General features: G+C 50.4%; 6 protein-coding genes across 9 annotated transcripts; 3 read left to right on the top strand and 3 right to left on the bottom strand.

Annotated features, from left to right (window-relative positions):
- Positions 1–243: 243 nt before the first annotated feature.
- FOIG_00137 (uncharacterized protein) lies at positions 244–3,773 on the bottom strand. Its single transcript, XM_031196139.1, has 2 exons — positions 1,940–3,773; positions 244–1,887 (listed from the first exon to the last, which is right to left on the bottom strand). The coding sequence occupies exons 1-2, from the start codon at positions 2,259–2,261 to the stop codon at positions 542–544; spliced, it is 1,668 nt and encodes a 555-aa protein (XP_031071906.1). The 5' UTR covers positions 2,262–3,773; the 3' UTR covers positions 244–541.
- Positions 3,774–5,919: 2,146 nt separating this feature from the next.
- Positions 5,920–8,847, top strand: FOIG_00136 (uncharacterized protein). The gene is made up of 6 exons (XM_031196138.1): positions 5,920–6,422; positions 6,482–6,532; positions 6,595–6,599; positions 6,654–7,586; positions 7,640–7,750; positions 7,801–8,847. The coding sequence occupies exons 1-6, from the start codon at positions 6,365–6,367 to the stop codon at positions 8,632–8,634; spliced, it is 1,992 nt and encodes a 663-aa protein (XP_031071905.1). The 5' UTR covers positions 5,920–6,364; the 3' UTR covers positions 8,635–8,847.
- A 971-nt stretch (positions 8,848–9,818) lies between these two features.
- FOIG_00135 (uncharacterized protein) lies at positions 9,819–14,083 on the top strand. Of its 4 annotated transcripts, none has more exons than XM_031196136.1 (3): positions 9,819–9,914; positions 10,390–10,798; positions 10,959–14,052. In XM_031196136.1, the coding sequence occupies exons 2-3, from the start codon at positions 10,689–10,691 to the stop codon at positions 13,783–13,785; spliced, it is 2,937 nt and encodes a 978-aa protein (XP_031071903.1). In that variant the 5' UTR covers positions 9,819–9,914; positions 10,390–10,688; the 3' UTR covers positions 13,786–14,052. The 4 variants fall into 4 exon arrangements, with proteins under 4 accessions (XP_031071903.1, XP_031071904.1, XP_031071901.1 ...); XM_031196135.1 differs by lacking the exon at positions 9,819–9,914 and adding an exon at positions 10,075–10,319; XM_031196137.1 differs by having other exon boundaries at positions 10,390–14,083.
- A 166-nt stretch (positions 14,084–14,249) lies between these two features.
- FOIG_00134 (uncharacterized protein) lies at positions 14,250–15,647 on the bottom strand. The gene is made up of 2 exons (XM_031196133.1): positions 15,044–15,647; positions 14,250–14,991 (listed from the first exon to the last, which is right to left on the bottom strand). Exons 1-2 carry the CDS (start codon positions 15,520–15,522, stop codon positions 14,478–14,480), a joined length of 993 nt encoding a protein of 330 aa, XP_031071900.1. The 5' UTR covers positions 15,523–15,647; the 3' UTR covers positions 14,250–14,477.
- A 160-nt stretch (positions 15,648–15,807) lies between these two features.
- FOIG_00133 (alpha-1,3/alpha-1,6-mannosyltransferase) lies at positions 15,808–21,827 on the top strand. The gene is made up of 3 exons (XM_031196132.1): positions 15,808–16,051; positions 16,098–16,706; positions 16,758–21,827. Exons 1-3 carry the CDS (start codon positions 15,874–15,876, stop codon positions 17,390–17,392), a joined length of 1,422 nt encoding a protein of 473 aa, XP_031071899.1. The 5' UTR covers positions 15,808–15,873; the 3' UTR covers positions 17,393–21,827.
- FOIG_00132 (CAMKK protein kinase) lies at positions 16,798–22,530 on the bottom strand. Its single transcript, XM_031196131.1, has 2 exons — positions 21,824–22,530; positions 16,798–21,655 (listed from the first exon to the last, which is right to left on the bottom strand). The coding sequence occupies exons 1-2, from the start codon at positions 22,135–22,137 to the stop codon at positions 18,232–18,234; spliced, it is 3,738 nt and encodes a 1,245-aa protein (XP_031071898.1). The 5' UTR covers positions 22,138–22,530; the 3' UTR covers positions 16,798–18,231.
- Positions 22,531–22,843: the final 313 nt, after the last annotated feature.

The raw sequence follows: 22,843 nt of genomic DNA, 5'->3' as shown, positions 1-22,843 counted from the left end.
AAGCCACTCGTCGAGGGATCTATGTAAAATGTTCTGCAAGTAATTTAAATCCCAGCCGCCACTCAAGAAGCTGTCATGTTACCGACGTAAATCCCTATCCCTGCAGCTGCACTCTAGCGACCCGATGCTCTGGGTCTATAAATTAAGCATAGATGAAAAATGATCTACTTGCATCTGGAAAGCTTCCAATAAAAAGCAAAGTTCAAGGGCTCAAGGGTTCATCACTGGGTGAAATAGCAGCGATCATGGGAAAGTAAAATGTTCGATTTTATAAAGCTTCGGAAAGTTCGCTGGGAAGCCTTCGATTGCACCAACGAAAGTAATAGACAAAAATAAACCCAAGTACTCCGTATACTCGTGTATTCTTTAGATAGACCTGTTTGGTCACCCCCAGCCCAAAGCTTTAGAACCCGTCAGAGAACGCCATGCTACGCTATATCAAATTTCCATATCCCAACCCCATCCACCTAGCCAAATCATGCCCAGGTTGAACGTCCCTGGGTGTCCATAGATGTGAAAAGAGACAACAAGCCAAATGTGATCAAGGCTCTTCAGCCACAGGTCGTGGATGTTCCATAGGTGCATTTGGTTGCCTGTTACCCGAGCCTCGAGTTCCTGGCCGGTGGCTGTCCGTTTGACCAACGAGGTGCTCGCTTGGCCCATAGAATCCATGCATTTCTTCGTTCACAATACTGAGATTACTCTGACCCAGAGAATCACTTCGTATTCGTGGTCCACCCGACTGACGCTGAGCTACAGGAGGTCGGCTCGGGACACTGGCAATACTGCCTGATGACCTTCGCCTTTCATCTCTTTGGAACACCACAGACGATGGAGAACTCGGCAGTTCTGGTACGTACGGTGTTGCTTCTAGCTCTGCCGTAGGATGAGCACCTGCCATCACTCCAGGGGAACCATCGGATCCTTCAGAAGCATTACTGTAGTTCCGAACATGGGTGTACGTCCCGTGTGAATCTGTACTTGAACGGTTCCTCGTCGATCCAGTAAGTCTAGAGATATGGCTCATTCGATGTTGTTCGCCTGCAGCTACGGCGCTGAAGTAATCGTCCCTGTTACCCATTGCATCGAAACTAGCATGTCTGCTGGTGTTGCCGCTTCCCGGTACCGCGTGGTAACCGTTCCCTCCTGGCGTAGGCTCATTAGAACTATGATCTGCGCTGGCGAGGCCGAATGGTGAAGTTGCTGCAGAATCAGGGCCAGGGTTTTGCGGTCGTGGAGGTATCAGTGACGGATGTATCAATGGATCGATGCTTAGTTCATCAACGGCCGAGTCTGCTGTTTTGTACTGTCGGGTTTGTCGAGATTGGCTATTTGAGCCGTTGGATCTGTCTGATGTTTTTGGTGTGGCGACAGCGGCAACAACCTTGTTCAGATGGCGGATGATGATAAATGCCGCCACTAATACGATAATTAAGAAAGCCACAGAGCCGGCGATAATACCAGCCAATGCGCCAGTTGAAAGGCCTCCTTTGTCGCCGTTATCATCATCAGATGAGCTCGTTGGGCTGACTTTGGGGATCGATGAAGGGAAGTATTTTAGAACTGCCTGGTCGTTATCTTCGCCAGCATTTACCGTCGGGAGAGCCGTAGGAGCTGTTGGTGTTTCGACGGTCACGGCTGTCGTCCTATAAGTTGTTCGCTCCCCCCTTATTGTCGTTGTAATGACCATAGTACTTGTGACAGTTACAGGATCGGAAGAGTAACACTGGTTCACGCCGCATGCCATTCCATTCGGACAGCAGCCGTAGCTCAGCGATGACGGACATAAATACTGGCTAGCTGGACAATCGTATGTATATGCTGATCCAGAGGGTGGTACACAGTTGTCGGCTGTCTCGCAAAGGTAACCATCAGGACAACAGCCTCCTACTATATGTGAGCCTTGTTCGCAAACGCTTTACATTCCCAGAATACAAACCTCCATAGACCGGAGCGCAAACATGCCAGCCTATTTTTGTTCCACACGTCGAGGGTCCCTTCGTTGTCGCTTGACAGCTCTCTTTGGCGCAATCATAGTTTTCTGGGCAACATCCTCCGCCCAAACTCGAAGGGCATAATTTCATACTCGTCGCACATTGCGCTTCGGCTCGTCGACCAAGACCCGCTGCCTGTGTGATTTGCGCCTCCTTCTCAATACGATGAACGCCATCATGTCTTCTGTAGTCGGCCGCCTCGACACCCAAAGCCCAAAATGCACCAACGACCGAGGTGAGGCAAAAGCTACACCCCCAGTTCCTCATCTTGTGCGATCATGGAACTGAGGGGAAATGCGACAGCGAATCGAGGGTGGTTTCGTTCAGCCGTGAGGGGCGCCGATCATGAGCAAAATGTAACTCGGATAAATGCAGCCTCTTCAGGCTGGTGGTTGTCGCAAATCAACGGATATAATCCGATTGATAATCGCGGGTTTACAACGGTCACGGATCGATTCGATACAAGATCGCCGTGAGGATGGTGTCGGATATTCAGCCGTTTCGCAACAAAATAACCAAAAGCAATGATGAGAAGGAGAAAAGGAGAAATGCGTCAGACAAAATAGGAATGTTCCTAATGTCAGCAATGGAGGCCTTAGAGGCTTGTCAATAACCGGGGTCTGAAGATGCTACGCCACGAGTGAGCAGTAAATGCTTCACTCGTGCCAGCCGATCTGTAGGGCTGAGCGAAAAGCCCACTGAAACCGACTGCACGGTTCGTTGTGGTTGGGCGGTCAACCCAAAAGCGCAGCACTGGTGAGATTGCAAGAAATATAGCTCCTCTTAAGGCAATAATAATCGTGGGCCCAGCGTGGAGACTATGAAAGCAGGTGGAATGAAAACGGTGAGAAGTTGCACGGCGATGAGCAATATCCTACGGATAAGCAATAATGGGCTCGACACGCGGCTCATTTTCTCTCGCGGGCGCTGCTCGAGCTGAAACCGAACAGAACACCATAGGCCAAAAGCTTCAAGGCGATCGATCGGTGACAGAGCTGCGAGAGAGCACCCATATGTGCGGTATTGCATTTTGCTGGTCATCTTCACCAATACCATCGCTCAGTCGCAGCTGAGGCTGTGGTGCAGCTCATGGGATTCGCTGGGAACAACGCCATGGTAGCTCAACAGCGAAGCCCCTCGATGCTCTATTTCTATACCATCCCTCAAGACAATGCAGTGCCTCTCATCTCACGATTGGTCGGCGACGGATTTCTCAAGCTCTTAGTGGCCGACTGTGAACGGAGAGTGCATTGTTTGGGAGCATTTGGTGCGCTCAAGTGCATTGGCGTTGCTACCGTGGCAGCCATTCAGCGGTCTTGTCCGTCTGACAAGTAGACAAGGCCACGAATCAAGTGTCTTATGGAGAAGGGAACCCTGTCCATAACGACAGAAGTTCATCCAAATCACTGGGGATTGGGGGCCGAGAACTTCGGGGGCGGAGGCATACAAGCATATAATAGTAATGGAGAATAATGGAAGTCAGTTGAGAGTTGCCGATGAGGTCAAGCTGCTTTGAAGACAGGCGACCTTTGCTGATACAGTTGAGTATTGCGAATTTGAATGGGATTCTTCAATGGATCATGTATTGTGCAGACAAAGACCCAGTTGGGCGATCATAGGCCCATTTGAAAAGTTCCGACAAGCGACGCACTTCGGCTGTCCTCGTTAAAAACTTCCTTGTCGTGAGAGCAATATGCTGGCCAGGTTGGCCGATGACCGTTTCTGAGCGGTCAGCCTCTGGTAGCCTTACGATCATCAACTAAAGCAACAGACTTTTATCAAGCAAAATTAGCTTGGCGGTCAGAAGGGGCATCTGCTAAAATTTGATGCCTGGTTTGAGATGGCTGTTGACATCGTGAGGTAGCGGCGGTTTATCCTAAAATAGAGTCTTTTAGTGAGCACGAACAGGCTGGACGTTGGTGGTAGGTGGAGACGTAATTGGAGCCGGTGTTCATCAGCAGGACGCCCAAGATGTTGCGGACCTAGGCTTTCTGTGGAAATGATCAGAGAAGAGGCATTTTCATTAACCTTAATAACTATAAAGAACGTCATTTCTGTCAATGCGCAAGAAATAGCAACCTTCAAAGTGATTTCCCGGTGAGTAGTCCAAGACTAAACAGAGTAGTAGCGGCTGCAGATGGCTTGGAGCCTAAGTTGACCACCCATTACGATCATAAGATTGAAGGATGGAGTAAGGTACTCGGAGAGTAGCATTATCAATCATCAGCCCAGATTGTGTAATTCTTGACCCTTCTCCACTTCGCAAATGCTTGTTCAGGGCCAAACCAAACCTCCCTAGGTCTGGCGTTCATATCATGAAGTTGGACCTCCCGAATATCGCATGGATGCTCGACAGTTGGGTATCCATACAAGGCAGTAGAAAGTACCCGGCCGCTGCCCGCTGCCAAGAATCGTTAGGCCTCTCAAGGGTCCTGCAACGTTAGCTGCATGCTGGTGCTTCACCAGGTGCCACTTTCTAGACCGGACGAGAGCTATCGTGGCCCCGTGGCCAAGATGCACTCGAGCTTCACGATCGGTGGCTGCCGTTGATAAATCTTGCCCATAAGCCTCCGATTTGCTTGGCACTCTACGCTCAGACATTGGCAATAACTCGCCGATGGCTTCTAGAATTGGCAGGTACACCAACGCTGGTCAACATCGCCAACGTCGTAGCTCGTGTTGCTGAATTCATCTCCACTGATGCTGAATTTAGAGCATTGCCGATCAAAGGGCGGAATTAAGGGTCCATGAACTTTATTTCGCGGACGAATGATTCTTGCTGTTCCTGCGCAAGCGAACCGGCCATAATCGCCCCAGAACCTCCCGTCAGACTCGCGCGGGGGAAGTGATCACCCCTTGTTGTGATCTTCCTGAGGATTCCCATTGTCCTGAAGAGCGTAGATCTCAGACTGATGCAGCATTTAAACGGGAAGGGTTGCGGCGTCCGGCAAAGCACGCGGGGGCGGGAAGGGTATGGCGCTGATGCTCTCAGTGGCTTGCTTGGCCTAGCAATTAGCCAGGTTTCTAGTTTGCCGCGCCTGTCAGAGCGAGTTGCCCATCACCATCTGGACCAAAAGCGGCCGAGTGGCAGCCGGATGGTGCTGAATTGGCAGTCTCATTACCCCGGATTTTCCAGCCCGCCGGGGAAAAGAATGCCAGGGCCATGTGGTTTTGGGTCGTGGTTTGCCGCTTTTGAGGATGCTATTTGGTGGCTGCAGGGACACGAGGTCGGTGCTTGACTCCGAATACTTGATTGAGTCTTGGGGAGCTGGAGAGGGTTACATTGATAACGTTCAGTTCCTCCTGTCAATTCTAGAACTCTGTCTTTGGGTGGCGTTGGATGAGAGGGTCGCTTTTCATGTGAAGAAAAGTCACCTGCTGTAGACGAGCGGGGGCGTGGATTTGCATCTGTTCTGCACCTAACGTGGAAAGAAGCTCATACTGTCTGATCACTGTGCGTTTGATGTGCATTAAGGTGGAAAACACAGTATAAATTCATCGGGTATCATACCCCGATTCTCCATCCCACCGCAAAAGCTCTCAGTTACCCCCTGCAAATTCATCCCATGGTCCCATTCTCATCCCCCCAAATCTCCAGCTCTCCGCAGAGCAAGGAGCAACGGTACAAAATTCTTCAGGGCACATTTCTGATGCTCTCAGTGCACCTGCAGACCAGCGCCCGTAACCCCGCAAGCTAACAAAAGGTAGCTTTGCCCAGACTCGGGCAAGTGTCGTAGCCAGGGCCAGGGATCCATGATTGTCGTGGATGCTGAAAGATCACGATGGTGTGTAGTGAGTGACAAGACTGGCAAGGAGGGACCTTATGTTAGACGGTAGACCGAACCATGACGCCCCAGAGACGCACGAGGCATCAATTTTGATCCCTTCCATTTCTTCTTTTTCCCCTTCTTCTTCCCCCCCTCACGTCTCGGTCCTGCTCATAATCCTGCTCCTGGCCTCAATCTTGACTTTTAAACTTTGACTATTGTCTCTTGTTTGATTATATCGTCATATTTCGCCCTAGCCAACGTTCGTGACCAACTCCTTGGATTACTTATTAAATATCACTACCGATCTCCCGCCTCCGCTCCAATTTCTCCCCAGATCCTCGGCTTCTTGTGGACTTTATTTCCCCCTCTTACTTCCCCCACACGCAGATCAGTTATTCAATTCAAAATATTCAGTCGACGACTTCTTTTGCTTCAATATAGCATTCAGCAACTGGTTTGTGCTGAGACTGTAAAGCTCGAAACGTCTCTCACCAATACCCGCAAAGCCCATGCGCCACCATCTCAATTCCTGGATGGAAACCGCATGATTGACTTTGTGATCCTTCGATCATCTATATTCGCCACCACATAACGACCACGATGTTGCTGTACACCAGACTCGCACCACCCAAGGTCCCTAAGAAGCGTTCGCGCGCCGGTATGTGAATTATTCTGGAAGCATTCTGTTACACAAACAATGCTCCCCATTCTAGCTAGACGGACTTGCTAACTCGGACGTTTTTGTCGTCGCACAGGATGCAGTTACTGGTAAGTCCTTGCTATTTTCTTCTTTTTGTATTAGCAATTAACTAACGATTTCTATAGTAAAGAAAAGGTACACAGCTCACTCTACATGTGTAGTTGATATGATACTGACTAGCTGCTACAGAAGAAGAAATGTGACGAGATTCGACCTGCATGCGCCCGATGCCAAGAACGTGGCCAGGAGTGCAATTACGAACCTGTCCGACCTCGTCAGAGGCGCAAGCGTGAAGCAACTGTTCCCTGCTCGCCATTTGACACAAACTCTTCCTCGAGCTCGGACAGGGCAACTCATGTTTTGGATATCCATGCCACCTCCGAATGGAACGACGATGCGCATGATAGATCAGCTGACGAAGACTCACTCGACGACACTCCTGTTACGACTCAGGCACCAATACTCAACACTTCTCTCGTCAATCGTACTGCCAGCATATCCACAAATGACCCTACTGACTGGGCGGCCACGGACCTTCCAATAATTTCACCTCTCGACTCGGTCGATTTTCAATTGCCCCCATTCGATGATTCCAAGTATGTCGTTCAACACATCGAGAACGGAGAGGAGGATATCGAAGAGATAGTTCGCCGGGAGTCCATCACCATCAATATTCCGACAACAACGTATGCCAGCACATACGCAGCCGCATACGCCACCCCTAGCCCTTCACTGGCTATGATCGCGCCTATTCCTACACAATCCCCTCGACTTGAGTTCTGCGCTCCGGTATTCACAGAGTTCTCCGAACGTACCAACCGACGTGCACTTGTCGACCATTTCTGCAATGTTTTGTCGCATCTCATCGTCTTCCGTGAAGAGAGTGGCAATCCTTTCCAGCAGCTTGTTCTTCCCCTGTGCCATGAGAGCCCTGCTGTCACCAACGCGGTTTATGCTTTAGCGAGTGCTCATCTCGAATACCGTGGGGTTGAAAATGACGAGAAGAGTGTCTATTTTCACAACAGAGCTATTCAGGGTCTGGCGCGGTTGATTCAGAAGGGCTCAGGCGCAAACCGAAACGAGTTGCTGGCTGCTATCATGCTATTAGTGTACTATGAAGTGGTAAGTTGACCGATCAATTTGAATCTCTGGCCCATGTAACTGACGCCTTGTAGCTGGTACAAAAGGGTCGATCCAATATCGTGGATGGCCATCTCAAAGGCGCCATGACCATCATGAGCAACAATGGAACTGCCACTGATCCAACTGGCGTTTTCCTGGAGCGGGTAAGTTGTATTCGACTGGATCAATGAGCAACTTTTTGACGATTTTCCAGGCATTCCGTTTTTATGATGTTATTGCGGCACTGTCATTTGGTACTGCTCCTCTCTCTAGTGCTCCAGGCACAAATTATCTTACACCTTTCCCTCCTCTCGATTCTTGTGGCGCCACATCTCCCTTGGGCAGTGTCGACACTCTGCTGGGCATGGCCACTTCCTTGTGGCCAATCATCCATCGACTTTCCAACCTCTTGGCACTCAAGGATCAGCTTGATGTTGCTGTTGCAAACGAAGAGGTTTCCAAGGTTGCTGTTCTCCGAACGGAATTTGAAACCTCGGCAACGGCTATCGAGGCGGCGTTGGAGGACTGGCATCCTGCCGTCCCCGAAAACTCTGTTCTGAATCAAAATCCTGAGGAATTGAGCCCTGAGCAAACTGCAGAAAGGAGCCGACTCCAGAGTATTCTTAGCAACGCTTTGTCTTATCGTCACTCTGCTTTCGTCTACCTTTACCGGACCATTTACAGCTACCCAAGGAGACACCCACTCGTACAGCGCCATGCCCATATCAGTCTGACCCATTGTGTCGGAACAGTCAGTAATACAGGTCCTATGAGTGCTCTTCTCTGGCCACTGTTTGTTGCTGCTTGCGAGGCCATTACACTCGCTGATCGCGAACTTGCCCGCCAGGCATTCATTGCTATCAACCGCCGGCAAGGCATGACAAATATTGACCGTGCATGGACTATTGCACAAGAAGTCTGGCGACGTGCGGACAAGGCCGATATGCTGCAGCAGCAAGAAGAGGCGATGATGATGGGTGTCAGGAGTGGTGGTGATCTCTGGAGAAGAGTGAGTGCAGATATGGGCGTAACCATCGTTTTTGGATAAGACAGGAAAGGAAAACACGGACGAGTCATATGATAGCGACGACAGCGAACTGGCGATACCCGTTCAGCAATCATTCACAGCTGGATATTATTGGAGTTGAAAAGGAATGGGAAGCGTAGTGACATATATACATATTTGGGATGGTTGGGAGCACTTGGATTTGTGGAGGCGGCACTATACGGTGATTGTACCTGTATGGCATATATGAACGCGACGAGATGTATTTTATAATGAAACATGAAGAGAATATGTGGATATTAACAGCTACCTGTTTACTTACCCACTTGACGTCCCAGAGCACCATGGATGATATGCCTGTTTAGTGGACCTCGATATCATTCGCCACTTGTTCAACAGATTTAGGAGCTCTGTTTCATCGGGTGATGATGCTGCGGGCAGTGCATAATGATCTGCATGAGCTTGGCATTGGCGTTGGAAGGCCGTGACGATTCATCAAGAGGTTCCAAAAGGCTGAGGAGCGGTGTTTGAGTCTCTACGCAGTAGGGTACGAGTACAACTGCGCACTGGAAACTGACAAACCACGATTGCAAATGGCTTCCCCGCATTCTGGAACCAAAGTTAATTAATAACTCCGGTTTCTTGGCTTTATCCATATAACGGCTTATTCGGGATGGCTGTCGGATCATGGGATTGACAACTGTCTAGCGGCGTGGGGTGAACTCTCAACCCTCAAGATGAAACAATTAGATCGTCTGTCACCAACCTGCAGTCAATTCGCTTAGAGAGCAGGCCGAATTTAGAAGAGAATGGTCTGTATAAGAGGAATCCAATTATGCGATGCATGTAACTAGGTAGAAAGACAAACCCCCATCTGCAAGAATGCATAGGTGAGACACAATATGCAAAGCAGAAGAGCATCATCGTGGTCTTTGCAGTTAATCCTTGGAGGGGGCTGAACAAGGCGGCAAGCGGGCCGTTACGTTGGTTCTAACTAATAAGGTTGGGGGCGACGGCTAGGAAAGGGGAAAAAGGAACCGAAGAAAGAGGAGTTGGAGGAGGAGGATTGGATGAGATGAATCCATGGGAAAGGGCTGAGAATGACTGGGAGTGGGATTGAGGGAAAAGAGGAGAGACTGTGAGAGAGGGATCAAGGCTAATGGTATTTATTGCCACTGATGTGACGATGTTGGTTTTTTTTATGCCCAGTTTTGTTGTGTTGTGTTGTGTTGCATTGGCTCCTTACTTTTTCTTCGGTGATATCTCTCTTTTCTCTCCTACAACTTACACCTGTTGTCGACGAAATAGGAGGATATTAGCTTGTAAGTCATGCCTTGAGAATTGCGTATGTCTCTGATCACTTGAGGCTTGAGCTTTGCAGTTCTTTCTCTCCACATGAGCAATTACCCCACCTGCCTAAACACCATCCCCGTCCCCAGACCAGACTCAATTCCCTGTCGTCCACTTTCGCAATCATATTCGTTGTGTCATTGCATCTTGTTCCCTCTCATCCTTTTTTTCTAGTCATATTTTCTTAATAATTCCGTCTTAATTATTACTCAACTATACCCGTATCCTCTTACGTCACGGCACAACTCAATCTCTCATCGCCTAATCTCAAACCCCTGGCCTACCTCACGAGCTTCCTTCTGTGCCGTCGCTTATTAGTTTCATGTTCCTGATTGTTTACCCAAACCCAATCCAGAACATGCTACTCAGTCATTGATGTGACCTTGCCCAGCTTTAAGGCTTTTGTCTCATATATGGGAATGCCACCATTTTAACTCCCTCTCCTAGAACCTACGAAACATCGCAACAAATCTCCCGTCGCATTCGCATCCCTTGCGTCCTCCTTCTCCAGGGTTGCATTGCCTCGCCACCTGTTGCATATTTGCCCAACATCAACAGCCACAGTTTTCTGCAACACGCCCTGAAAGACGTCGAACCCCGCCGGTCAGCTTGTCACTCGTCATCATACTCGGATCGCTTAAACTCGCCTGGCTCCATATTGCGCCGGGCTTCTTCTGCTCCCAACGAACGTCCGCTTCTGCGCCCAACTACACAACCCCCAGGAGAAGCATCACCATGTTCTAGTCATGAGCACCCAGACAAACACATCGGATTCGGTTCCGCCGCCACCGCGTCCGATTCGTTTTGTACATAATCAAGGACAACCGCCTTCTAAGCGGCGCAGAATCAACGCTGCGTAAGTATACTCCGGTCGTACCACCATAACATCGTGACACAGAACTAGTCGCATGACTCTGGCTTCCACAGTATATCGTCTTCTGGTCTCTACTTCCTGTTACCCAATACCCGACTCTTCCTCGACCCAATTGCCAGGTGCTAACCCCTTTGCGGCTCAGGTGTTTGACCTGTCGAAAACGAAAGACGAGATGCGCTGGCGAACGGCCTGTTTGCTCTACCTGTACCAAGAACGGCCACCAATGTCTAGGATACCCTGAGGAAATCAAGAGGGAGGATTGTGAGAAACCATCGCCGTTGGATAAGCAGGCCCACGAACGAGACGAGCACGAGCCCCGCCACTACCATGATGAGAATATCAAGATCGAGAAGGCGTCTGTGTCAGCACAGCACGCGCCTGAAACCCCAAATTCACATGCAGCTGCAGGGACGACAATGTCGCTCGCGAACATGATCGATCCAAAGGTTGAAGACCGCGAAACCCCGAATGCGACTGCGCAAAATGGCCACCACCCTTCCACTCTACCAACCTCTCCTACTGCTGTGCGACGCTCCGAAAGTCACCGCGTACCCTATTTCCGATATTTCGGCCCAACTGCTATCGTACCTGGTTTTAAACAAATGGTTGTTTCTGTGCGCGATCGCCGGCGCTCGACTGCTGGTTCACTGGCTGGGACATCGCCGATATCAACGCATAGCGGACCGCAAGGAAGCAGTTCAGCTGTTGGGAGCGATGTGGTCAGCGAGGAACTACCTACCTATGATCCCAATGATCCTGCTCCAGTTCACCCATTGATAATTAGTCTCATCAACACCTTCTTCGTGCAAATGGGCTCCAGCTACCCATTCCTTCGACAATCAAAGTTCTTACGGATGGTGAAAGAAAAGAGGGTTGAACCGATTCTGGTTGACTCGATATGCGCTTTGGCCGCCAGATTCTCCGACTCACCAATTCTTACAAACGGAAACGACAAAATGCCAAGGATGGAAAGGGGTGCAGTCTTTGCGCAAAGAGCCAGGCAGGCCACTGTTGATACGTTCCCATGTCCGACTGTTGGTGCTGTGCAAGCTTGTCTTCTCATGGCTTATGAGGGTTTCGGAGCGAGCCAGGACAGCGCTCTGTGGATGTATCTTGGGCTTGCTATCCGTATGGCCGTCGACCTGGGGTTGCAAAAAGAGGTGGGAGTTCAGTATCATGGCGAGAAGGATGCTTTGTATTCTCAGAACTGGGGCCGCCATCCGGTTGACGAAGGAAGCTCCGAGGCGAAAGGAGGCGAATCGAGTCAGCTGAGTGCTCAAGAGCAAAAAGAGCTCGTACAAGAAAGGATGGATACGTTTTGGGCAGTTTTTATCCTTGACCGTGTCATCTCATCAGGGACGGGACGACCTGTCACATTTCGAGATGATGACTTGGAGCTTTCATTCCCAGAGCCTTTCATCGACCCAGCGACTGGTTGGCCAGCTCCCTATCCGATCTTTCTCCAAATAATCCACCTCTACGGGCGTGTATGCGACGTCCTCAACAAGATTCGCAATGCGCAGGATCTCACCAAGGACACATGGGACAAGCTTGGTGAGATGGAGCATGAGCTGACCAGGCTCTACAAGAGTTGGGACTGGCGGTTACAGTTCAATGTAAACAACTTCAAAGCGTATTTGGGAGCAGGCCAAGGCACCACATTCATCCTGCTGCACTTCTGGTTTCATGCTCTCTTCATCATCCTTCACCAGCCGACTCTCCTTACACCCTTTGCTGAACTCCGCAGTGAGTTGCAACTCCTACCAGACAGTCGCGAGCTCAGCATGAGCAGCGCAAAAACGATTTGCGACATTTTGTCTTTTGCAGACTTGATAGACTCCAAGAGCTTCATTGGAAATCCTTTTGTCAGTCAGCCAATCTACATTGCAGCTTGCGCCTTCGTGATGGAGTCAAGCGCAAACGCATCGAGCTCGCCTTCACGGGCCAACTCACCCCCAGGTGCACAGCATCCGGACGCTTCAGGAAGCAATAAACCTCGAGAGGCCAAATCATCAAGACACTCCCTATTGGCTTCGGCAGCAAACCAGAACTACCAAAAGTGCTTTAATTCTCTGCAACAAGTGCAAATGTACTGGGGTGGAGCTACCTACATCATCACTGCATTGGACCAGAGGGCCAAGGGAATACGGGATTGCGAAACGTACACAGCAGAAGAGTATGAGAGCACTAAAGCTGGACGCAAGAGTAGCAGTGGTGCATTGAACAATACGTTCCCCAAATTTGAGAACAAGGCATCACCAAGGATGTCAGGTCCGCCTATAGCATGGACTCTGGCAGGAACTGCCAACTCTCCAAACTCGAGCCTGACACTCATGTATCAGAACCGAGACTCGACGCCAGGAACTGGAGCTCAAACTTCACAGCCGACACGAGCTCCTAGTACACCACCTGGCAATATGATATTTGACCCTATTCGACAGAGTTTACCAGACTCAGCGGGCATGCTTGCGCCAACTTATCCCCAGCCCAATGTTTCAGCTGTGCGGCAATCGTCCCGCCCAGTTGTGCCTCGTCGAACTTCGAACCTTTCAGCGACGAGTACGCAAACTCGTCCTACTGTTCAGTTCGACGGGTTGCCTGAGGACTGTGAGGCCAATGACATTTACACCACTGGGTCGAGGTTTACACCGACAAATCCACCTTCTACTGCTTTTGATACATACAGTGTCTCGCCACCAACAGCGATGGCTGACAATGGTGTGAACCCCACCACGACTCTTTCAGGGGCAAACGCCATGTATTTTGGCCAAACGAGTTTCCCATATGCGATGCCCTGGGGAAATATGGGTAGCATGGACGGCATCACCTTCGACAGCCAGGATATAGACATTGCTGCTTTGGGGCTGCAGCAATCAGACATGATGGGGCCTTGGTTAGACTATATACCTTCAGATGTGTTGAGTCTATTTGAGCACCAGCATCCGCACATGGGTCAGGGCGGTCATTGATTCGGCGGACTTATATAATAGATCTGAGCATGTCAAATCGCATATACCCACGAGGGATGGCTCGGTATATTTATGAGGCGTATTTGGTACGCATATATGGCGTTTGGTGGGAGCAATAAAATAGGGATAATATGTTATACCAAGTTTCCTAAGTTTGAGCTTGGCGCGGTAGGTGTACGGATATAGGCTTGGCTTTTAATGATATGCTACTTGGTACCTATATATCTGATAGCATTCGCCCGTGGCTCTTGGAATGCGGTAGTGGACTATACTTGATATTGAACAGCCGTGACTCGTGAAAACATGAATACAGGGTAAACATGAGCGTATATTTAGAAGTCTGTAAGCTGTGGCTATTAGCCCTTCAACACGACAAAAAAGCATCACAAGATCACAATTTCTCCAGAGTAGTCTGGTTCACCCTGAATTCGAACACACGAACTGCAAAAACGAAGAGTGGTGCAGGGAAGAGAGTTTTAGGATTTTAGGTTCGGATTTTAGAAGGTTTATAGGTTATAGGTAGACACCACTACACCACTCTTCGTCAAAGACACATAGAGTTGTTTTAGGATATAAAGGTAGGTCCCACCCTGGGAGGTCGATATTTTGGTATATGAGGGTAGGTCAGGACATCAAATACTCTGCAAGTCGCGACAGATATGCTCACACATATATCTTACAAGAACAAGCACCTACAACTTGGCCTTGGTATCCTTCAACCACTGCTCATACCAAACCTTTCCAAACTCCTTCCTCTCACCCTCCCTACTCTGCGCCTCCTCAAATCTCTGCTCATGCGCCTCCATAGCAGGCCCTCTCATAAACTCCACCAAGCCCGCATACATCTCCATTTTCAACACGCCGTAAACACCAGACTTGCTCTTGTCAATGAGTTCCTTCTCCTTGATAAAGTTGAGTAGGTCTTCGAGGCCCTTGGGCGCAAGACCGTCGGCGATACCAGCTGCCAAGGCGTCCTCGCCTGTGAAGCGCTTGGCTTCGAGGACGAGACTTCGATAGGTGGAGTGGGAGTACTTGATACGGAAGAGAGCTGACATGGCGGGCTTGAGGGGTGCGCCGAAGACAAGCTCGTTGAGACAGAGGAAGCCTCGTGGGGTGGGCGCGAGACGGTAGTCTTGCGCTGTGGCGAGCATGAGACCGCCTGCAAAGGCATGACCGTTCATGAGGGCCACTGTAGGCATAGGGTATCTGAAACAGTCAGCACACCACTCGTAGGTACTCAGTATTATCGTAAACGTACGTCAAGAAGCGAGCCCAAACATCATAGAGCAAAGGCCAGAAACCGTCTGTCGCAACAGCATGTTCCAGATCAAGACCATTACTATAAAACTTTGGAATTCCAGAAGTAGTCGCTACAACACCGTGAGGATAACCAAACTCGATGATATCAAGGGCGTTGAGAAAAGCTTTGAGAACGGGTGTTGTAAGACGGTTGTCGGGTGGTGAGAGGAGGGTGAGAAGGTAGACTCTCGGTGAGGGTTCTGTGCATGTGAGAGTTCCGCCGGGATGGGCGCCGCATTTTGCGATGGGGAGTGTGAAGAGAGTAGACATTTTGTGCTGTGAGTGAGATGAGAGAATGTGAGGGAGAGTGAGCGTTGTTGGGTGGTATAAGAGGTTGGTATAAGAGCGTGGAGTTGAAGGCCGGCTAAGGAAAACACCTCGGCTTGTGGATATGCCTGGGGTAAGTACATGATGAATCTGAGATGGGCATCTCGGCATATGAGATCACATGATATAAGAAGTGTTACGATACTAATATATTGAAGAGTAAGATACAAATGTTTATATATGAGTCTAAATATTATTATGAATATGTATTCATTGTTGTTTATGATGCCTTCAACGTCTTGCATGTGAACGATTTAAAGATTCTGGGGTAAAAAGATACGTACCGCTCATGATGATACGGTCCCACTTCCCATGACGGCCACGCACCCCAATTATCACCAGCCAATCAGCAGACCTTCTCTTCAAGCCCCACTGGAGCTTTCATTTCCTCCAACTCCAAAAACCCCCACTAACCAAACACCGTAGCCTCTCATAACCACCACAAAAGAGAAGACCGCAATCATGGCTTCAGACGCCAAAGATAAAGGCTCCATCGTCTTCTTCCACCCTGATCTTGGCATTGGAGGTGCTGAGCGCCTTGTTGTCGATGCTGCGGTCGGTTTGCAGGAGAGGGGACATCGGGTGGTGATATTTACGAATCACTGTGATCCGAAGCATTGCTTTGATGAGTGCCGTGATGGTAATGACTCTAAGTCTGTTGTATGTGAGATGGCTAACAGGACTAGGAACCCTCGATGTTCGTGTTCGCGGCCACTGGCTGATCCCAATGTCCATCCTCTCGCGCCTCACAATCCTCTGCGCCATCCTTCGACATGTTCATCTTCTCATCCACATTGCTCTCGCCGGCGAACTACAAGCCCTACGACCACGCGCCTTTATCGTCGATCAACTCTCCGCTGGCCTACCTCTCATGCGCTACATCGCTCCATCCTCGCCAATCCTCTTCTACTGCCACTTCCCCGATCTTCTCCTCGCGCAAGGCCGCGAGTCTGCCCTCAAGCGCTTGTACCGACGTCCGTTTGACTGGCTTGAGGAATGGACTATGGGTTTTGCGAGCGCTATGGCTGTGAACTCTGGTTTCACAAAGGGCGTGGTTAACAATACGTGGCCGAATTTGAAGAAGCGCACGGAAACGAAGGTGGTGTATCCTTGTGTGGATACGGAAGTCAAGGAGAAAGAGGACGTTGGCAGTGATGGTGATGTTCCGTTCAAGGGCGAGAAGATCATCTTGAGTATCAACCGTTTTGAGAGGAAGAAGGATATTGGTCTTGCAATTAAGGCCTTTGCTGCCATTCCTGAAGCTGAGCGCAAGGGGTGCAGGCTCATTCTTGCAGGTAGGGCATACATGAGCCTTTGACCCGACAGTAATGCTAACTCATCATTAGGCGGCTACGATCCTCGCGTCGCTGAAAACGTACAATATCACTCCGAACTCGAAGCTCTCGCCTCTTCCCACGGTCTCGAACACCTCACCACAAAGACCCTTATTACTGCTCTATCTGCGCCTCCAACCGTTCCCGTGCTCTTCCTCCTCTCGATCCCCAACTCCCTCAAGGCATCGCTCCTCCGCTCCGCTCGCATTCTGCTTTACACACCCGCCAACGAGCACTTTGGAATCGTTCCCCTAGAAGCCATGCTTGCCCGTACACCAGTACTAGCCGCTGATTCAGGTGGTCCCGTGGAAACAATCGTCGACGGCGAGACGGGATGGCTGCGATCGCCGAAGGACGTAGATGCTTGGGCCGATGTCGTGCGCAGTGCGCTGAGACTTAGCGATGCTGAGGTGCAGAAGATGGGCGACAAGGGTGCTGCGAGAGTGAAGGAGTTGTTTGGGAGAGAGCAGATGGCTAAGCGATTTGATGAGATCCTGGTTGATATCGTCAGCAAGAAGCCCCCTGTATCTGCCATGCGAACAGTCGTCAACGCCGCTGGAGTCTTGGTGGTTTGTGTTCTGGGATTGGTGGCATCAGCGCTTCTTGCTAGCAAAAAGGAAGAAGTAGTATCGGAATTTGCAGTCTAACAAGGTTCATATAGACATCGCGATTGAAGCGCATCTTTGAGCGGATGCATAGTTGTTTAATACACTATCGAATTTCACTTCACTCCCAGTACATATAAATTCTTGTATTAGGCTCAGAATTCTGCAGTTTCAAGGGGCTATTATTGTCGATGTCAGATGCACAGCACCGACACAAATCTTCAATAGATGGAATGACATCCAACGAAAGAAAGCAACAAATCTCCACCCTATCTATGCAAATGCACGCAAGCCTCCCTATTTCCCCAGGGCAGGCTGCTCTGTTGCCGCCATGTATAGCCCAGCATGAAAAAATGCAAGGGATTCATTCTGATTCCTCCTCCTCATCATATATATAAACAATGCGTCCGTCAACATAGGACTGGCTTCCGACGAAGCGGTGACGTTCTGGGCCTCTCTGCCTTTGATCCGATATATATTCATCCTTATCCTCCTCCGTCATTCATTCCGGCTCATAAACCCGTCATTATTCTCATTTCCTCATCCATACATCCTGCCCACGAACTACTAACCATCCCAAAAACAACACAGGATAAATCTTTATAGCAGCGGAACCACCCATGATATGCCATAAATAGCAATGCAGTAACAATCCCTCTCTGGGATGTGAGCAACGATCTAATAACAAGAAAACACCCCATGTGATGCCAAGCACCGTACAAAGCGAAGGCCTCATGCTCCAAAACATTTCTTCAGGCAACTGAAGATGCAACTCAACCCATAATGAAAAAGACTCTCAATGCTTGTCTGGCCTCTGACAAAGTATGTGATAAGAGAAATAAATTAACTTAATAAATATGCCACGAAATGGGGAAGGGGTATCATGTTTCATAGGGTGACGTCCCCTCGTCACCATATGCAGAGGTCGGCACCTTCTTGGCAGTTTCGGTGCTCGCAATGCTGATGTTGGTGTCACGTCTTCGAGGGTTGAAGACTGGAGGTCGTGGCGTAGTCTGCGCTGGCTTCTTTTTTGACTTGGCCATGAGCAAGATGCCGTCATCACTGCCATCGTCGTCGAAATCATCGTCAACAGGCCGGGCAACGGGAGTGCTTGTCACCGAGTCCCGCGCACCACCTTCGAGGTGGACAGCAAGAGAACCGCTGTCCATAGCAGGAGAATTGCCGTACACGTGATCGATGGGGAAGCCGTTGGGTTCCTTGTTAAAAGCCGGTGGCGTCAGACTGTCGGTGGTTTCGAGTAGTTGTGGGTGAGCGCTAACGATGCCTGGCTTGCACAGCAGCTCGGCTTCCATGTCGGCTGAAACAGAGCTGGCACCACTGAGCAAGGCTGGCAGAGAGGGATCGGACTGGAATGCCAACATCCGCTCCGATGTGCTGGCTGTAGAAGGGAGTGCCGAGACAGGGCTGGTAACACTTGGGCTAGTCGATGGGGTGGCCAAAGCTTCCATTGAATCGACACTTGACGACTTAGTAGTGGGCATGGTATCTGCGCGTGGGAGGGGTTCATCTCGAGTCCATTCCTCCTGGATAGGCGAGGGCGGGCAAGAGTAACTGATGTGTTCAGCCTGTCGATCACATCGTCGCATGCAGAGATCTTCCGAGTGACGAGGTGGTGACGTTCTTGTGATGGGAGCACTATCCATTCTCTGGAGAGATCGGGGTCTGGTCTTGTTGCAAGGTTCAGCAGGATGGGTTGAACCCACGTGGCTATACTGCTGCCCGGTGGCGGCAGCAAGAGATGAAGAGAGTATGGAAGCTTCCAAGCGTCTATGGTGCGAAGCCTTGCCCAAGTCAACGGACTTGACAGGTCGTCTTCCATGACGAGGTGGTGCTTGGACACTGCCTGGGGCAACGGTGGTATTGACGCCCACCTTAGGTTCAGCGCGCTTATCTGAACTTGAAAAGAGGCCACGGTCGACCGACTTGGACCGGGAGCTTTCATCCATCGAATCCGTCATGTCCAAGTCACGAGTCTTTCGGACTGTCTCGGCACCTGAGTCATCTGGTCCGCCGACTGGGCTGGAGAAGTAAGGGGTAGTAGGAGTGGTTTGAGAGATGGGCATGGGGGAACCAAGATGGAGCCAGTGTTGAGTGGTTTTGGTATGTCCGTGGCTATGAGCGTGACGATGGAAGGGCCATAGAGAGGCTGCCGATGATGACTTCTCAGGTTCGCGTATCGACTCGCTCTCGCTATGAGCATGATGATGGCCTCGGTAAACGCCGGCTTCGGGGAGAACAGTCGCCAACGGGTCATAGATGACTGATTCGGGCTGTGGGCTGACTGATTGGCTGACTGAGAGAGGATGTTCAGGCGCCGCGGCAGCATCTCGCATGGCACTCGCAAAGTAGTCGTCAGGACGGAGACTCTTGCGTCGGTTCTCGCGGAACTGTCCGTGAGGAGTCGGAGGCCCGTTATTGTACATGCTTACGTTGTCGCCGGTGGAGCTAGCAGCACTACTGTTGGCCCGATGTCGCGTTTTGCTATCACTTCGTTCCACCAGGGGGTGCATTACCTTGCCAACAGCCTTCTTAACCACAGAGCGAGCACGCTCGAGAAAGGTAAGAGGCACAACAGCGGACGACATGTCCCTTTCGTCGACTTGGATCTTTCGACCAGAAGAAGGGCGAGCAGGGTCAGTATCGTCGAGCCATCCGATAGGATTCATGATATCCTGGACGACCCATGGGTGACGCTTGATGTCTCGAAGTCGAATTCGCTTTTCGGGGTTCTTAGTGAGCATTTGTCGTAGCAGGTCAATAAGAAGGTTGTCGACTTCTTCATAGACCAAGTCGTTGTCGTCACGGTATGGGTGCATATTCTGGCGCTTGTAGAGGGAGGTGGCGGCTGGCGAGGTTGAGGGGTGAACGGGCATTAAGCGGCGCTTGGGGATGTAGACTTCCTCTGTTGCGATCTTTCTGAACATCTGAAATTCATCTTCGGCGAGGAAGGGGATTCGAGCGTAGATCAGGCAGTAAAGTGTCACACCAAGAGACCAAACGTCGATTTGTTCCGAAACCTTGGGTTGTTCTGTGTCCAAGTCGGTGTAGCACAACTCGGGAGCAAAGAACGCAGGTGTACCGACTGTCTTGGCAAGTTCAAGATCATCGTCGAAATCCTTGGCCTCAGATTCGGATACTGTCTCGTCATATTCGCCATCACGAATAGGTCGACCAAAGTACGAGACGCCAAAGTCGGAAATCTTGACGCGATGATCTTTACTCCACAAGAGGTTGGCTGGCTTGATATCGCGGTGGACGACACCTTGATAATGCAAGTATTCAAGACCTAGAACAGTATCTCTGAAAGTTGATCGAGCTTGGTCAAAGGTGAAGCATGGAACGTAGGAGAAGTCGTCTGAGAAGGGGTCATGTTGTTGAGGGTTGAAATCAAGAGAGGACATGTGTGAGATGATCGAATCAGCCATGCTGGGAGAACGTCCTCGGAAGCCTTCGTCGACGTACGGGCCATACATGGTGCCATCCAACGCAGTACTCGAAGTGGGATTTGATCGGAGAGCGCTGGGGGTTTCCATATCGTCTTCCCAATTGATGAACTCGTCGGGATCTTCAACGGCCCGAGTTGACGAAACAACAGATCGTGATCGTGAATGTGCCCTTGGTTCATCGCGGAAAGTTTGTCGTGAAGTAGGTCTCGACGGTGATCCGTCACTGATGGCAAAGTCTTGCATAGAGGATATACGAGACTGACTTCCCAGGCTGCTACTAGGCTCGTCGGCTCCTCCATTCTCGAAACTCCAGTTCATCTGGCCCGGGTAATTCTGTGCCATCTTGGCTCGTTTCATTTGCTTGATAGCCTGGCGGTGTTCAAGTAGTTGTTCGTAGCGATCCTCTTCGGGAGTTGGGAGCTCGCCTCGCATTTCTCGTTCTATGCGTCGTCGTTCGAATAGACAGATGTGAGGGAGACCCTTCTTGCGCCACACAACTTCACCAAGTTCCACATGCTCAAGAACCATGTAGATCTTCTTGAGCTCAGGGTCGTCAATGACTTCGAGAAGGGCGACGACATTCGGGTGACGGATCTTCTTCAAGATGGCGATTTCCTTCTTCGTCTTGTCCTGGGGAGACTTTGCTGTAACCTTTCCAAGGCGACGCTTCTTGGAGAAACGTGGGATGATTTTGATAGCCACATTTTCGCCTGTTTCGAGGTTGCGAGCCAGCTTGACTTTACCATGCATTCCACGTCCAATTTCTTCAATCACTTCATATTGGTTAATGAGCTTGCGGCCTGTGGCGGTATCTGAGTCAATGAGGGCCTTGTGTGTCCTATGATTGACAAATGCGTTAGTGTCTGATAAGTGAAACGGTCGGTGCATGCCAGGCTCCCTGGCCATCTCCCCCGCCATAGGCGAGCAAAGCCGATTGGAGGCGGAACAAGCGAAAAAGGGCAGAGAACTGCGATACGATATTCCCACCGCAGTTTGAAATGCTTACTCTCTAACTTTGTGCATCTGCAAAGGGTGCAGGAGAGGACTTTGGGTGTAATTGGGAGGTGTATTGTTCTCGGATACGGAGGTGACGAGATTTTGCCTGGAAGGCGAAGGACTGAAAAGTCCTGGCGAAGACATCGGAGTACTGTTGGCGGTCCTCAAAGGCATGGAGGAAGAGGAGGGGAGATGAGTATGCAGCGGCGGGGCACCGCGAGCCGTCGACGAGAGGGAGGCGGACGACTGTTGCTGCGAAAGAGATGTGTGGTGGTGACGGTGGGAGTGGTGATGATGGTGCTGGTAGTACTGTGAGGGATCCATGATGGGCGAGATTGTTGGAGCGGCTGTTGTCGCCTCGACATGCTGAAGGGGAGTGCAGAAGGCTCGCACAAGCGGGCCGCGAGTTGTTGAAGTCACAACGGGATGTGACGAGGAATCGATCTATAGTACCATTGTCGCGTGTAAAGAGAAGCGTGTATCGAAGCGGAGTGAGGATCGAAAACGTCGAAGACGTTGAAGTTGAGGAACGAGAGATTTGGTGAGAGGAGAGGTTGAGATGGTGACTAGAGTAGTTGGTAAAATAGGCTGGACAAAAGAGTAGAGCAAGTGGAGCAGTGCAATAAGAGAACAGGTCTTGTGTGTTTGGGGGTGTGGATATTTTAGTGGTGTTGGTGTTGGACTGGACCCAGTGGAGTTGGTGATGATGGAGGTGGGTATGGAACTGCCTGTGAGTGGGAAGGCACAGTGTCCGTCTCTTTTACTAGGCCCATCTCTCACTGCAACTCTGAATGGTGTGTGGTTCGTAGTGGCGACCGCGGAAAAGAAGGGCCAGTGGTTGTCGCAGCTGAGTTCGATCTGATAGCGGTACCAATCTGGTAAGTCTCTACTGTGCGAGTTCCGAGGAAATCTTCTGGTCTGTGCTTCGACCCATGGCGCCATGCCCTCCTTCAGATCAACCCTGGGCCAAATTCAAAGATACGCTGTTAGATCCACTGCCCTCAAACACTGCAGCTTCACCCCTCAACCT

Source organism: Fusarium odoratissimum, assembly GCF_000260195.1.
Source record: "Fusarium odoratissimum NRRL 54006 unplaced genomic scaffold supercont1.1, whole genome shotgun sequence".
Classification (NCBI taxonomy): domain Eukaryota; kingdom Fungi; phylum Ascomycota; class Sordariomycetes; order Hypocreales; family Nectriaceae; genus Fusarium; species Fusarium odoratissimum.
Note: the sequence above shows the minus strand (reverse complement) of the source record. Positions and strands in the feature narration are given on the sequence as shown.